This window comes from Meles meles, chromosome 5 (genome assembly GCF_922984935.1).
Source record: "Meles meles chromosome 5, mMelMel3.1 paternal haplotype, whole genome shotgun sequence".
In the NCBI taxonomy this organism is placed as follows: Eukaryota; Metazoa; Chordata; class Mammalia; order Carnivora; family Mustelidae; genus Meles; species Meles meles.
In genome coordinates, this window is record NC_060070.1 from 54,892,223 (window position 1) to 54,906,605 (window position 14,383).

General features: G+C 44.8%; 1 protein-coding gene across 2 annotated transcripts in view; it reads left to right on the top strand.

Moving 5' to 3' along the window:
- Positions 1–9,982, top strand: part of LRP11 (LDL receptor related protein 11) — a 47,316-nt gene extending 37,334 nt beyond the window's left edge. For both annotated transcript variants that reach the window (XM_046006827.1, XM_046006828.1), the window contains 2 exons: positions 3,788–3,889; positions 8,177–9,982. In XM_046006827.1, coding sequence (XP_045862783.1) covers positions 3,788–3,889; positions 8,177–8,331 — 257 coding nt within the window. In that variant the 3' untranslated portion in view covers positions 8,332–9,982. The remainder of the gene's footprint in view (positions 1–3,787; positions 3,890–8,176) is intronic.
- Positions 9,983–14,383: the final 4,401 nt, after the last annotated feature.

The window sequence follows — 14,383 nt, forward strand, 5'->3', positions numbered from 1 at the left end:
CAGTGCTGGCCCCAGTACCGAGTTCCTCCTCAGAATGAGGATGAGGTATCACTCATCTCCATTGGAAAGAGACGGTTGGAGCGGGATTGCGAATGTAGTTATTTTATATTTTTCTACTGGGTAAAAGACAAATGTGCCAATCCTCTGAAAAGAATTGGAGGTTGGTAAATTTTGGTGTTTTTATTCCTGGCTCATTATTTTTAAAAAGTAGGACATGAGTTCTCAGCCATGTGATCTTCCCACTGCCAGATTTATTATTGGAGAGAGGACTTCCTGAGTGCCCGTCACTGTGGCTTCTTTGGTCTTTATAGCAACTGGTGATGTGCAGGAATCATTAACCACATTTTATGGATGAAGACAGTGAGACACAGAGAGGTGAAGAACTTAGACGAGGTCACACAGCTAGTGTGTAATTTAACTCAGCATGTCATACCAGCCCCAGTGGGGTGACGACTTCAGCAGCAAGCCTCTTTGAGTTCAAAGACCTTTTCTGTTAGTTTCAGAGACAAGAAACAGCTACAGTTCCATTAAGACCTGCTTGCACAATACTTTCTATTAGGGCATTAGAAGCTCAGAAGGAAGAGATCAGTGGGTGCTGGAGAAGTCGGGGTTGGCTACTTGTAGATCTGCATTTGACTTCCCTGGGCCCATGAAAAAAATACCCAAAATATTACTCTTTATGACTGTGTTGGTATAGAGATTAATGTAATACAGGCTAGATTGTGTTATTATCGTATGCATTGTGTTTTTGTGTTTTGTGATTTTGAGGGAAATCAAATTGAAACATTTTTGTAGGCTCTGTGCCCATTGTGCCTTATGGATAGGTGGCCCTGCCTGCAACAAGTGTGGACATTCCACTGTGCTCTGAACAATGGGCAGAAAGAGTTTGAATACATGAAAAACAAGGGTTCTAGTTAACTGCATGAACAAATGGGTTTGGGAATGACAATTATGGAAGCAGGTGATTCCAGCTACCCAAAGGGAATGGTGCTTGTCTGGATTCGAGGGCAATATGGGACCTCAAAAGCCCATAAGGCTTCCAGACCAGTGGAGTCAAGAAGGAGGGTAACCGAATTTAGTCCCAAAGACAGCAGAGGAAGGAACAGTACCCACCCATAATAAACCTTTCATTCATTCATGGCAAAAATGAGAGAAATAAGGACAAAGCAGTCCATTTTTTTATAAGGCTGAATTTATTTCATTTAAAGAGCTGTCCTTTTTATGTATTATGTTCTGTGGGTTTACACATTTCCTCACTTTATCATGAAGTGAAGGCAATGGCCTTCATAAATGGCCATTTCTTTCAATATCTTTATTTGGCAAAATAAAAAATTGACAACCCCAAATTGGCTGCAAAAATCACTTTGAATTTTTAATTGGTCCACAAAATCCAAAGGAGTCGTGAACTCAGTTTGCCATGTGGAGGACAGCCCAGGTTCTCAATAGCCTCAGCGCTCCACCAGCCCCAGTGGCTTAAATTCAGTAGTCCCTGTCCCCATCCTACTGGGACACAGGTCTCCACAGCTCCAGGCAGCCATCCCTTTGTCCATGAGTATAGTCTCCCACTGGCCATTCCTCTTTTGCTCCCCTCACGGTTCTGGATGGGAGTGGGCCTCCCACCACCACAGTCAAACGGACAAGCATAGCAATTAACTTGAAAGGTAAATCTGATTCGCTGGCCTACAAGGAATTGCACATGCCTTCCTCGCGTCTTTCATTCTCTTGGGGCCGGGAGTTTATGGAGGACAGCCCACATTACTGGCCATATGCAGGTGGCCTTGATGGGGCCTTTTGAGTAACCTGGAGAAAGACCGCAGAAAGCTAGGAGCCTGGGGCGGCCTGGGCTAGGAACAAACCTGGCCCAGTCTCCTGGAGGAGGAGCCTTTGCAGACACATCCCGCCTGGTTAGAGGCTCTGGCAGTGCTTGAGTAAAGGTGACAGAGACCTAAGGCTGTGGCCATGAGGACAGAGAGGCGGGCCACAGTCAGGGATATTTCACACTAAATCCTGGACAAGTTCTGTGCTGTATCATGATGGATGGCTTGCTGGCCTCAGTGAAAAGGAGTGTCAAGGATGCCTTAATGAAAATAAATGTATTTGCAGTCCCTTCTCTTTAACAGTGTTAGCCTGTGACTGCTACGATCAGTTTAAGCCATGGCTTTCTGGCTCTAGTAGGTGCCTGCAGTAACCTTACAATTTTCCATCAAGCTCTTGATTTTTGTGATCCTTCGTAAATCCAGGCATATCCCGTAGAACAATTTACAAAGAATTTTGTAAATACTACGTTTAAGTCGCCTGGTTTCAGTGGCAGGAGTACTAATGTACCTGTTGATGACCTATGAGTACAGGAGCTTTAAAATTTGGTTTTCTCAGTAAAATTCCCCTTGTCAATTCATCATTTCTAATATATTGTCACTGAGAGTTATATAGTCCCACAGCCTCCCCTGTGATCACAGCAGGAGGGCCACTCCACTGGCTCATTCCTCATCATAGTGTCAATGTAATAAGCACACAAATGTCCATTTCTAGATAGGAGATGATACAACGGTACAATTGTGGCTCATCAGACCTGGGATAAAAGTCCTAAGATTTGACCTTTCTCACTATTCGCTCTCAGTAGTATCATCTAACTGAATAGAGTAAGCAATTAACGAAGTATTATTACATCAGAAGGGCTGGTTTCCTCCCATAAGCAGTTAGATACACCTGGATTTAAATCCCAGCCCTGGGGCGCCTGAGTGGCTTGGCTGATTAAGATTCTCTCTCTTCCTCTCCCTCTGCACCTCCCAGCACTTCCTGGCACACTCACACCGTCTCTCTCTCCCTCTCTCTCTCAAAAAAAAAAGTAAAAATAAATAAACCAAACCCCAGCCCTGTGACCCACTTACTCCTCGAAAGAACCTGGGCAGGAGCCAAACCTCTCTGACCAAACCAGAGCACATGAAGCGATGAACCCCTGCCAAGTAGGGTTGGGTGAGAAAGTCAAAGAGCGTGTTTGAACGCCCTATGTATGCTCACTGCTCACTTTTTTTTAAAGACCTTATTTATTTGAGAGAGAGAATGAGAGAGCATGAGAGAGGGGAGGTTCAGAGGGAGAAGCAGGCTCCCCACAGAGCAGGGTCCCAGGACCCTGGGATCACCACCTGAGCCGAAGGCAGATGCTTAAACCACCTGAGCCACCCAGGCGCCCGCTCTGTTCATTTTTTAAAAAAGAAAACCTCTGTGGACTGCTTCTGCCTTCCATTCTGTGAAGTCCAGACATTACCCTTGGCTTTTTGAGCCGAGGCCTCCTTCCTCCTCCCAGGTCAGGGTAGGGCTTCCTGTGCCACGTGCCTCTCCCCCTCCCTCTGCCACCGGTTTTGTTCCGCCCCATCCTCTGCATTATTAAACTGGTCACAGGAGCCACCTAGTGCGCTAGTACCCAACACAGACTTAGCTTTACTAGAGAAATAAATTCTGTAAGTCCTTTAAATCCATCCTAAAAAAAAATAAATAGGGGCGCCTGGGTGGCTCAGTGGTTAAAGCCTCTGCCTTCAGCTCAGGTCATGATCTCAGGGTCCTGAGATCGAGCCCCGCATCGGGCTCTCTGCTTGGCAGGGAGCCTGCTTCCCCCCTCTCTCTCTGCCTGCTTCTCTGCCTACTTATGATCTTTGTCTGTCAAATAAATAAATAAAATCTTTAAAAAAAATAAATAAATAAATAAATAAATAAATATAGCTGTATTTTCATGTCTGTTTTCTGAAGTTTCTGCTGTACCTTCAATATACATTCTGTTTATTTCCTGTAGATCGTGGTTCCTCAGGGAAGAACAGAAAAGAGGAAAATTACATTTTTGAGTCCAAGAGCCATCGAGGAGGAGGAGGAGGGGAGCACCCAGCCCCAGAAACAGGTAAATGTGTGACCTGGAAAGTCACTGCCGAGTATAAGTGTCTGCAGAATCACAGGTCCTCCAGTTGCAGTTATCAGAGGAAGCCGCCAGGGTCCACGAAAAGACCTGTGGTCAGAAGAACCGTGGGATTCTCACCTCCTCGATCACGCTGCGGGGTTGGGCTCTTAAACTTGTGACCTCACATCTTTGGACCTTGGCTCCTCTTTTATAAGTTGATTGGACTAGATTATTGCTACATTCCTTCCCAGGTGTAACATTTCTGTGGGAAGATTAATACTCCTACACCGAGGTTAAAAATACAGGCTCTAGAATCTGATGCCAAGGTTCAAACCCTCACTCCACCACTAAACTCCATGGCCTGGGGCGGGCGATTTTCTCTCTCTGGATCCCAGCCTCCTCATTAGCAGGATGGAGATAACAACTGTCTCTGCCTCAGAGTCGTTTGGGAGCACAAATGGGATGAAGAAAGCATTTAGCACACTGTGTGGCTCATACGACGAGCCTGATGAACGGGGGCTCTTCTGCTTGACTTGGTTGTGATACGAGTAGAGATCTTAGAGCACCTAGTTCTCTCCCGCTGCTCCAGCGATAAAGACCAAAGACAACAGGTATGAGGAAAGAGTGTTGGAGGTCCAGGGAATGTGTAGTGAGTACAAGAAGAATATCACAATTCCATGATTTTGGTGGTTTTTCACTAGAAAGAAAACCCTTTTGACCTAGTTTTGTAGAAAGGTAGGTTTTAGTCCTAAATCCCACGAACTAATTAGTAAAAGAAGATTTAGGTGAAAGAAAGATGGTTCTTAAATTATAGATCTGAACGTGGAGAAGGCTTTTTTTTTTTCAAAGATTTTTTATTTATTTATTTGACAGAGAGAGATCACAAGTAGGCAGAGAGGCAGGCAGAGAGAGAGAGAGAGAGGGAAGCAGGCTCTTCTGAGCAGAGAGCCCGATGTGGAACTCGATCCCAGGACCCCGAGATCATGACCTGAGCCGAAGGCAGCGACTTAACCCACTGAGCCACCCAGGCGCCCCGAAGGCTTTCTTTTTGCCGCAGGGTGTTCTTCGTAAAATCTGGACAACATTAAAGCATAACCGTTAACCAACAGAATAATCAGACCCCAAGTACCTAGATGCTGTGTGGCCTGCTGGCCCGCTGGGTATTTCACTAAAAAGAGCCCTGTCCCCCATGCACAGATAAGGGGAAACCAGGCCTGCCTGGCACCTGTGCCTGGTTGTATGCGGAGAGTCTCTGTTCTGACTGCCCGTTCCAGTTATGTGTCATGTATTACGAACATCACTCCCACTCAAATGAGCAGAATACCCGACTCATCTCCTTAGCTGGCTCTTGAGAAAATTATATCTTGATGTGTTTCATAAGGGGTTAGAAAATTTTAAATCTCCAAATACCCAAACTAAAGACAGTGAAGAAAACATGCCAAAAGAGTATTGAAAAGTCTAGAATAGTTTGCAGTATTCTAGCAAGTTCTTTGTGGGAGATTCCATGTTTCTTGCATCCAAAGCATTAAACAGGAATCACCTTGACGGTGTGGCCACCTCATCTCTGACTTGGCAAATAGAAAATTCCCTAAGAGTACATGTCTGCTCTGTTGTTACCATGGCTGCATCTGCTCCCCCACCCCTGGGACTGGGACCTTCTAGCTCAGCCCCCTTCCCGGCAGCCTAAGCATCGATTCTCACCCCTATGCAAATCATACACATGTGGGAGTGCAGCCTCTAGTCCTTTCCCAGCCCCGAACAAGCCCAGTGATCGATTGTCCTCAGCTACGCTTCCCCAAAGGGGAACGTTCCTCTGTATGCACCCACCTGCTTCCTTGCCTTCAGTACTAAAGGAATAGTGTCCTCTCTTTCCAAGGTCTGTCTCCCCCGACCTTGATACAAGCCCCTAATCTTCTCAGGTACATTTCTCCATCATTGATAAACTCTCAGGTGTTTTTAATCTATTTCTCTATGGGCTCGTTCTCCCAACAGATGCAGACACTTTCAGATCTCTCCCAACACATAAAAACAAAACAGCATGCCTTCTTCAGTCTCCCTGAAAAGAATTTCCGATTGCTAAGTCCATTGGCCTCTCCGGGCTTCACCCCACTTGACCTCTTAGCATTTGATTCAGCCAAGTGCTTCCTTGAATTAGTCTCTTCCCTGTGTTTCCAAAACTCCTCTCCCTCGACTGCCCTGCCACTTCTCTGATCCATCTCTTCCTGTTCTCTTAGGTTGTCTTTTGTCTGCCCTCTTAAATGCTGGTGGTTCCTAGGGCCTCACTTGTGGCCCTCCCTCTCTGGCAATCTCTTCTACTTTGTGGCTGCAGCCACGACCTTGACACTAAAGACTCTCACATATTAAGGTCCAAATAACCCAGAAACCTATGGGGCGCCTGGGGGGTTCAGTCAGTTAAGCATCCGACTCTTGATGTCAGCTCAGGTCATGAGCTCAGGGTTGTGATATCGGTTCTGTACTCAGCAGGGAGCCTACATGAGATTCTCTCCCTCTCTCCCAAAATCCCTCTGTCTCTCCCCTGTTACCAAGGGGGCATGCTCTCTTTCGCTCTCTCTCTCAAATAAATAAAATAAATAAATCTTTAAAACAAAATTCCAGAAACCTTAAGAAAATTCTACCTGGAACATGTATAAGCATCTCAATCCAAAAATCTCAGAAAATACACTTAATCTCCCCAACCCACCCCCAAAGAAGCTCCATCATACATTTAAAGCACTGGAGCAAAAATCCTAGGAACCGGATACATGAACCACTCCTTTTACATCTGCACTTCCTATCTAATTCTATCACGGTAATTATAGTACTTAATGGTATGTTTTCATTTCAACGTTTGTCTACCAGACCTGAAGTCATTAAATATCATGATCTCATATCCCTTTTGGAGAAGTTCTGTACAGTAGTAGGTCTGGAGCTGCCCAGCCTAGGGCCCTGTCCTTGCTCCGTCACCGACCTTACAAGCTTAGACAAGTCACTCCACTCTTGATGTCTTAGTTCCTTCATTTGCAAAATGGGTAGAATAACAGTGCCAACTCATATGGTGGTCGTGAGAATGAAATGATTTATACCATAAAGCGCTTAGAAGAGTGCGGGCGCCTGTGGGGCTCAGTCCATCAGGTGTCCAACTCTTGGTTTCGGCTCACATCATGACTTTCAGGGTCATGGGATTGAGCCCCATGTCAGCTCTACACTGAGTGTAGATTCTGCTTAAAACTCTCTCTCTGTCTAAATAAATAAGTCTTTAAAAATATACATATCATTTTTTTAAAAGGCACTTGGGACAGTGCTGGGCCTCTGTAGCTCGGGCCTACTGTGGGTCACCAGCACTCAGCTCTGTGTCAGGCACATAGCCCTGACTGAATGCTGCCTGAGTAAGGGAAGGAACGAGAGGGAAGGTTATGGGACCAGCTTATGCGATGGGCATTTTTATCCCTCTAATTCCACGGGTTGGCAAGACCCCTGCAAGCTAAAAGTAGCTCCACCATATCACCTCCAAGCCTGGTCTGGCTCCAGAGTAAGTCAGACTAAGAATAGGGCTTGCGGAGTTTGATCAGGAACACCGACCGGGGCACAGCCTGTCCCTTCCAGACTTCTGCCGGCCTCAAGAGGCTGCTGCTCCTCCTGGCATCTAGGACGCACCCCCCAGGAGAGACCCGGGGAAAGGGGACTAGAGAGATGTTTTCTCCAAGTACCCTTAGCTGGAATCACACCAGCGTAGTTGGAAGTTGGCTCTCAACAGTGGTTCTTACTGGCTGAGGGCAGGGTCTCTGGATTTAGAAAAGAAAGTGAATTTCTTCAAGCCCTAACTAGTACAAGAAATCAGGAGTGAGTCCATACTTGTTCCGAGAGACTGCTCAGGTGCAAACCCCCCAGTGTCATCGCTGACTGGACTGAAAGCCGCTCCCCTGGGCACCATGTCTTCCCTGCGGTCCGTTCAGTTTGCTGCAGTGGGGGTCGGGGTGGGGGGGGTGTTCAGCTGCAACCCTGGGGCCCACTATGCTATGCACGTGTTGTAGGAACTCGGTACAGAATGTGGCTTGAAAGAAGTGTGGGTTGGAGCACGACACCTGTCCTTCACAGCCCACGTGCTCTCAGACCCATGACGTAACTTGTGCACTTAGCTCCCCTGTAAAGTGGCAATAGGACAAGGCCCTGCTTTTTGGAGCGGTTCAGAAGAACTGGAACAGTGCCCACCAAGTGCTTGTCCCGCAGGAAACCGCGGCATCGTTGTGGCCGATCGCTGACCCGCCATGTTTGCTTCTCCCTGCTTCACAGGTGCGGTGCTGCCGCTGGCCCTGGGCTTGGCCATCACGGCTCTGCTGCTCCTCATGGTTGCTTGCCGGCTGCGCCTGGTGAAACAGAGACTGAAGAAAGCTCGACCCATCACGTCTGAGGAGTCTGACTACCTCATCAACGGGATGTATCTGTGACTAGTGTCACTCGAGGAGCAGGGGGCGAGGCTGTTTTCCTCATCATTGATCCGTAGATTGGTTCCACGTCTTTATAACCTCTTTGATCTGAACTGGGCTGAGAAAAATACCAAAACCCCAGAAAATTCTGCAAACCCCAAACCTGTTTTTATTTATTATAGAAAGAGTTTCTTTGGGGAGTGTGTGAGATATTTGGGAACTTAGAGAGGAATCCATATGAGTAAAGACTCACAAATCTAATTCTGATTTAGGTACGCTGTCCCTGAAAATAGCAATTTGCCCTGAGCCAAGGCAGAAAATTAGGGCTCTTGAGGGGTGGCCTTCGAATGGCAATGCTAACCCTTTACTGTTTAGAAGCTGACCAGTGGCCCCCAGCAGCCCTGGACTACTTCACACACAGGTCTCTCTTGTTCGGAGGCCTTCCTGTTCCAGTGCCCTCCTTTCTCTTCTCCCCTTCAAAACCTGCTTCTGAGAAAGGCTCTCAAGTGGGTTTAGACCTCAGGCAGGAATGTCAAAATCGTAACTCTTGTGAACACGTCGAGGAGGCGTCAGGGAAGGTGGCATGAGTTTATCCCGGGGCCTCTGACCTCAGGTCCCTTGGGTGGCTGTCCCCTCAGGCTTGCCTTGGGAGAAGACGCCCTGACTCTGGATTACAACTAGCTGTGACATGGTCCTGGAGGGAGATGGAAAACCATGGTGGCAGCAGGGTGGCAGGTCAAACATTTAACACAAACTTAGCTGAGGGCACGATGCCAAGAGGACCATAAGGACTTTCTCGAATCTACTCGACACGGCCCGATAGTCCACAACACAGCCGCTTTATTTATACAGTTACTGGTTTTCAACAGGAATCTGTGTTGATGGAAGAGAAAAATGCATTCAAATTGAAAAGCAGAACACTGAGTGGATTTCTAGGTGCAGGTTTTGTAAAGATGTCCCATGTGGAAGTATCAGCAGGTTCTTGCGTCCAGTGGAATAGGCCAGTTTTCTCCATCGTTTGTTTAGCACTGTAAGATGTTAGGACATGCAGTCTGTTCATGGCAGCCTCATGTTTTCCCAGAGCAGAGAGCAGCCTTGCACAAAGTCTTCTTTACAGACAACTGGCATCTATGTTAGCATCTTCTCCCTTTAAATTAGTCTGTAGGATTTTAAAGGCGAATTATTCCCATCATCACTTCATACCGGGATTATACACATCCTAGAAATCCTCCTGAGAGGACTCTGTCATGTGGTGCCTGTCTACACTCCCATATTTCTATTTATATAACATGGCTTCTTATCAGAAGGGGCAAATCTTCTAAATACTTGAAAATTGTAGAACACTATTTTCAGACTGAACCTGAGGTAAGTTGTCCCTTTTGCAAAGGGCTTAATTTGGGTCAGAAATATAAGAGAATACATTAATAAATGGGAAATTGTTCTAGAAAAAACAAAGAAATTGATTACTTTTATTTCCCAAGAGGTCCATGCATTTTGTTGAATGTTTAGAATTAAGCAAAGATTTCATGTTCTCCTCAGGGGCAAAGAAAGGAGAAACAACTGTGTGAGTGACCTTAGGATATCTGTACTCTCTGTGACACTTTGTAGTTTGCTTTTCTAGAGAAGGGTGTCACCTACAGCCATACCCGATAAAATAAAAACTGATAAGGCATTCATCTTTCGGCACATCTTTTTATACATGAAGAAATTAAACATGGTTTAGCATTGCTATGGTGTGAAATACTTGAGAAAAGATGTCCACCTCCATGTGTACAATATCCCTTTAATAAATTGTATTTTATTCTTATGCCTTTCTAAATAACCTTTTAATCTAATCATCATCATAAGTTGCTTTTACTGAGCTGTTACTATATTACCTGGATTTAATCATATCAACCTTATCTTGCAAAGGGGGAAATTAAGAATTAAAGAAGGAGAATCAAGGTCTACAAAATAGTTATATTGTCAGATGGACTGAATGTCATCTTTTAAAAGTCAACTTTTAAAAGTCAACTTCCCTGTATCTGATTGGAGGAGTTTTGTATCTAAGATAATTTAAAAATAATTTCAAAGAGAAGATTGTCCACTACTTACTGCTCAAACATGTTCTTGTGTCTCACGTGTCTTTTCCTGAGAGAGAAGCCATCTTCCAGAAAATGTACAGCTGGGCCCCTGGATGGCTGTCGGTTAAGTGACTGCCCTTCGGTTCAGGTCATGATCCCGGAATCCCAGGAATCGAGTCCCGTCCCACTGGGGTCCCTGCTCAGTGGGGAGTTTGCTTCTCCCCCTGGACCTCCCCCATCTCATGCTCTCTCTCTCTCTCTCTCTCTCTCTCTCACACACACACACACTATCTAAAATAAATAAAACCTTAAAAAAGAAAAAAAGAAACCATACAGCTTCTTTGCTCTAATACTCAGTACAAGTAGAAAACAGCTGTCACCGTCCCTCCCCAAGCATTTGAACGTCTCCAGTCGCTTGAGGATCAGATTTGTTCTCTTCCACAGGAAGATGACAGAAGACCTCATCTTTCTCCTACTGCCTTTTCATCATCTGTGATTTGGCTCCCCCATTCACTTTCACACTCAGTGACCCTCCTCAGCCACTGATGGCTGTTTCAAGTTGTTCTTCACTGTTTCCCACAACCCAGATGCAGAGGTGTAGATTTCTATTCTTCAGTTTGGGGGTTCGAGGCAGACCTTGCTGATGATTTACCTGGACGTCACGTACAGAAACGTACCACGGTGTGGTGTGCCCAGGAGCCCAGGCACCGTCCGTGTCCTCTCCCGTTCTGCCCACATTGCAGTGATGAGGCCACGTAACAGAAGCTTCCAAGCCTGAGATGGTCATTTGGGGTCTCTGTTAAGTTATACTGTCCCCAAGTTCATTTTAGCGATTGCGCCACTTTGTTCCTATCATAGTGACTTCAGTTACTTCTTTTCTTTTCTGGACTCCAGGTTTTCTGCAACTGATGACATTAAAACTGAATGGTAATTCTAATGAAAAACTGCCCGCACCATAAAGAGGGAAAAGCCTCGCTTTCAGTTTGCTGTTCACAAATGTTCTCATCTCCCTGGCTTTTTAAGCAATTGTGTGGCTGACTTTTTCTTGGGCACTGGCCGCATTTTTCTCAGCTCTCTAGTCTTACTCAATTCTAGAATCCCAAATAAAGTGCATATTTCATGGCTATTTGAACAGCAAACAGTTTTTTGGTTAAATATAAAACCACCAAGGATGAAAATAAGGTTAGACACATGGAAACCCAAATGTGTCCAGAGATGAACTGGTTAGAACCGAGCCTTCTCCCTTTGCTTCACGTACGTCTCTCAGTGTGTCTTCATTCCTACTCATTTTAATTCTCCCATCACCTCAGCTCTGAGTCTTGGGTGTGAGCTACCACACTGTAAGTTGGGAAGAGATCAACATACAATATCATTCAGCTTAAAGATATTTCTATACAGTCATTTCAAAACTTAGGAAACTTCTCAAAACACACTTTTTAAAATTTTTTAAGTTTTTATTTAAGTAATCTCAACACCCTTTCTGGGGCTCAAACTCACAACCCAAGACCAAGAGTCACATGCTCTTCTGACGGAGCCAGCCAGGAGCCCCTCAAAACACTTTAAAAGGTTACTTTTTACTTAAAAATTTACTTAAAAATTACTTTTACTGAAAAGCTTAGGGAAAATTGTATTGAGTATATGGACTTAAAAAAAAGTTTTTATTTTCATTCATCATCATTTTGTAAGACTGAAGACCCAAAATTCCAAATAAATCAAAAAGCTATGTTCTCATATTTAAACAAAGCAGTTTCACAGATAAAAACAGATCAAGAGAAATCTGTGTGATCTAGAGATGTGTGTACAGAAGAACGAGGAAATGAGAAAGAACCATGAGCTGTGCAATCTGAGATCATGCCTTCACTGTTGTTTACTGCTGAGGGGCAATAGTCTGATTCGCCCTTTTTTTTTTTTTTTAAAGATTTTATTTATTTATTTGACAGAGAGAGATCACAGGTAGGCAGAGAGGCAAGCAGAGAGAGTGAGAGGGAAGCAGGCTCCCCGCCGAGCAGAGAGCCCGATGCGGGACTCGATCCCAGGACCCCGAGATCATGACCCGAGCCGAAGGCAGTGGCCCAAACCACTGACACGCCCACTTGTACCTTCCAGCCTACTTGATCCAACTGTTCCCTAGAAGGTAATCGTAATACAGCAGCCAAGATCCTAAAGAAGGGCAGGTATTTTTCCCCAGAAAATATCCTTTTTTATAAATTATTTACAACTGATAGAATTGTATTAATGTGGAAATCCTGCAGGCTTTCATCTATAATATAATTTGTAAGCAAAATCTTGACAGGATTATCACCAAAAAACATAAACAAATGGGGCCGGTAAAAAAAAAAAAAAAAATGCTCCCTGTGATGTGATCCTTTGGCAGGGGGTGTGTAGGGGGTGTTGCATAGTGATGTGTTTGGGGCGTGGGAATTCAAATATAAATGTCCTCAGTGCCCTAGGCCTCTGGGTTGCTGCCCTCTCATATTTAAAATGTCTTCAGTGTTGGAATCACCTGCCCTTTGGGCAAAAAAGTATTCCTCTCGTGATGCCCATCCTATTAGGACACTCCAGCTGAGTAAGAATGAGTTCTTCAGCTCCAGCAGCCCTCGGCTGTCATGTCAGAAAAGGAACAAGGGTTAAAGAGAAGAGAGGGATTCCCCGACTCCAGATAGCATCTATGGGAACTAAAAGTCAGATGTTCTCTTCTACCAAGCAAGGGAGCACTTCCTAGAGTCCTGGCCCAGACCACACAGTTACTAAGGTGAAGTAACACCTATTACAAGGGGAGGGGAGGGGAAGTTAACACCTACTATTACAGCACTGGTAGATGGGTTAAAGATAAGGAAACTCTAGGACTTGTTTCATTTTTATGATATTACAGTACACAGATGCAAACTCCTCAGGCACGTGGCCCAGCCAGTTTTCTTCATGCAGGATTTTCTTACCGGCCATCTATTTCGGCCACCCTTCTAAACACATGGGGACGAAACAGAATTATCTTCCTGAAAAATGGGAGGAGAAATCAAGAGAAATGAAACTGAATTCTGATAAGACACTTCTGTTTACTTGTGTAGTTCTCTAAAGAACTAAGTTGTAGGAGGAAGTGATGATTTATACCCTCCAAGAATTTTAGCACTTACCTAAGTTATTGGCCTTTTGAACCCCATTTAGAACATTTAAAAAATTACCCGTTTGCTATTTCATTTACATTAGTATTCAATGTCCATTGTCATATGAGCTCTTTTCATGCCTTACCGAACTGCTGGAAAATTTGTTAACATTGAGCTGAAAACCAGAAACACCTCCCTCTCTGATGAGGGAGGAGCTCTACTTCTTCGCTGACAATCTGATGCTAAGAATGGCTTCAAAAAATTCATGAGCATTAGATTATTACTAAAACATATCCTATTTTAAAATATATGGATTTTTTGGGACACCTGGGAGGCTCAGTCGGTTAAATGTCTGCCTTCCGCTCAGGTCACGTTCCCAGGGTCCTGGGATTGAGTCCCGCTTTGGGAATCCTTGCTCAGCGATTCTCCCTCCGCTTGCCCCTCCCTCTGCCTGCTGCTCCTCCTGGGCTGTGCTGACAAATAAATAAAATCTTATAAAAAAATAAAAAATGGAATTTTTAAGATGCTTTAGGGTAGATACATTATAGTCAACTTAAACAGTGTAATTGAGGGGTTCCTGGGTGGCTCAGTTATTAAGCATCTGCCTTCAGCTCAGGTTATGATCCCAGGGTCCTGGGATTGAGCCCTGAGCCCCCATTTCAACCACTGCTCAGCAGGAGGCCTGCTTCTACCTTTCCCACTCCCTGCTGCTTGTGTTCTCTCTTGCTGTCTCTCTGCCAAGTAAATAAAATCTTAAAGAAAAAAAAAGTGTAATTGACTTTTTTTGAGCAATGGTGGTTTTCAAAAATCAGGGGAAGGAATTTTAAATAGTTGCACAATGTTAATGTGTTGTTTTCCTAAAATGTCATTTTTTCCCCCTTGTTACTGATTGGAAAATAGTTGAAACCC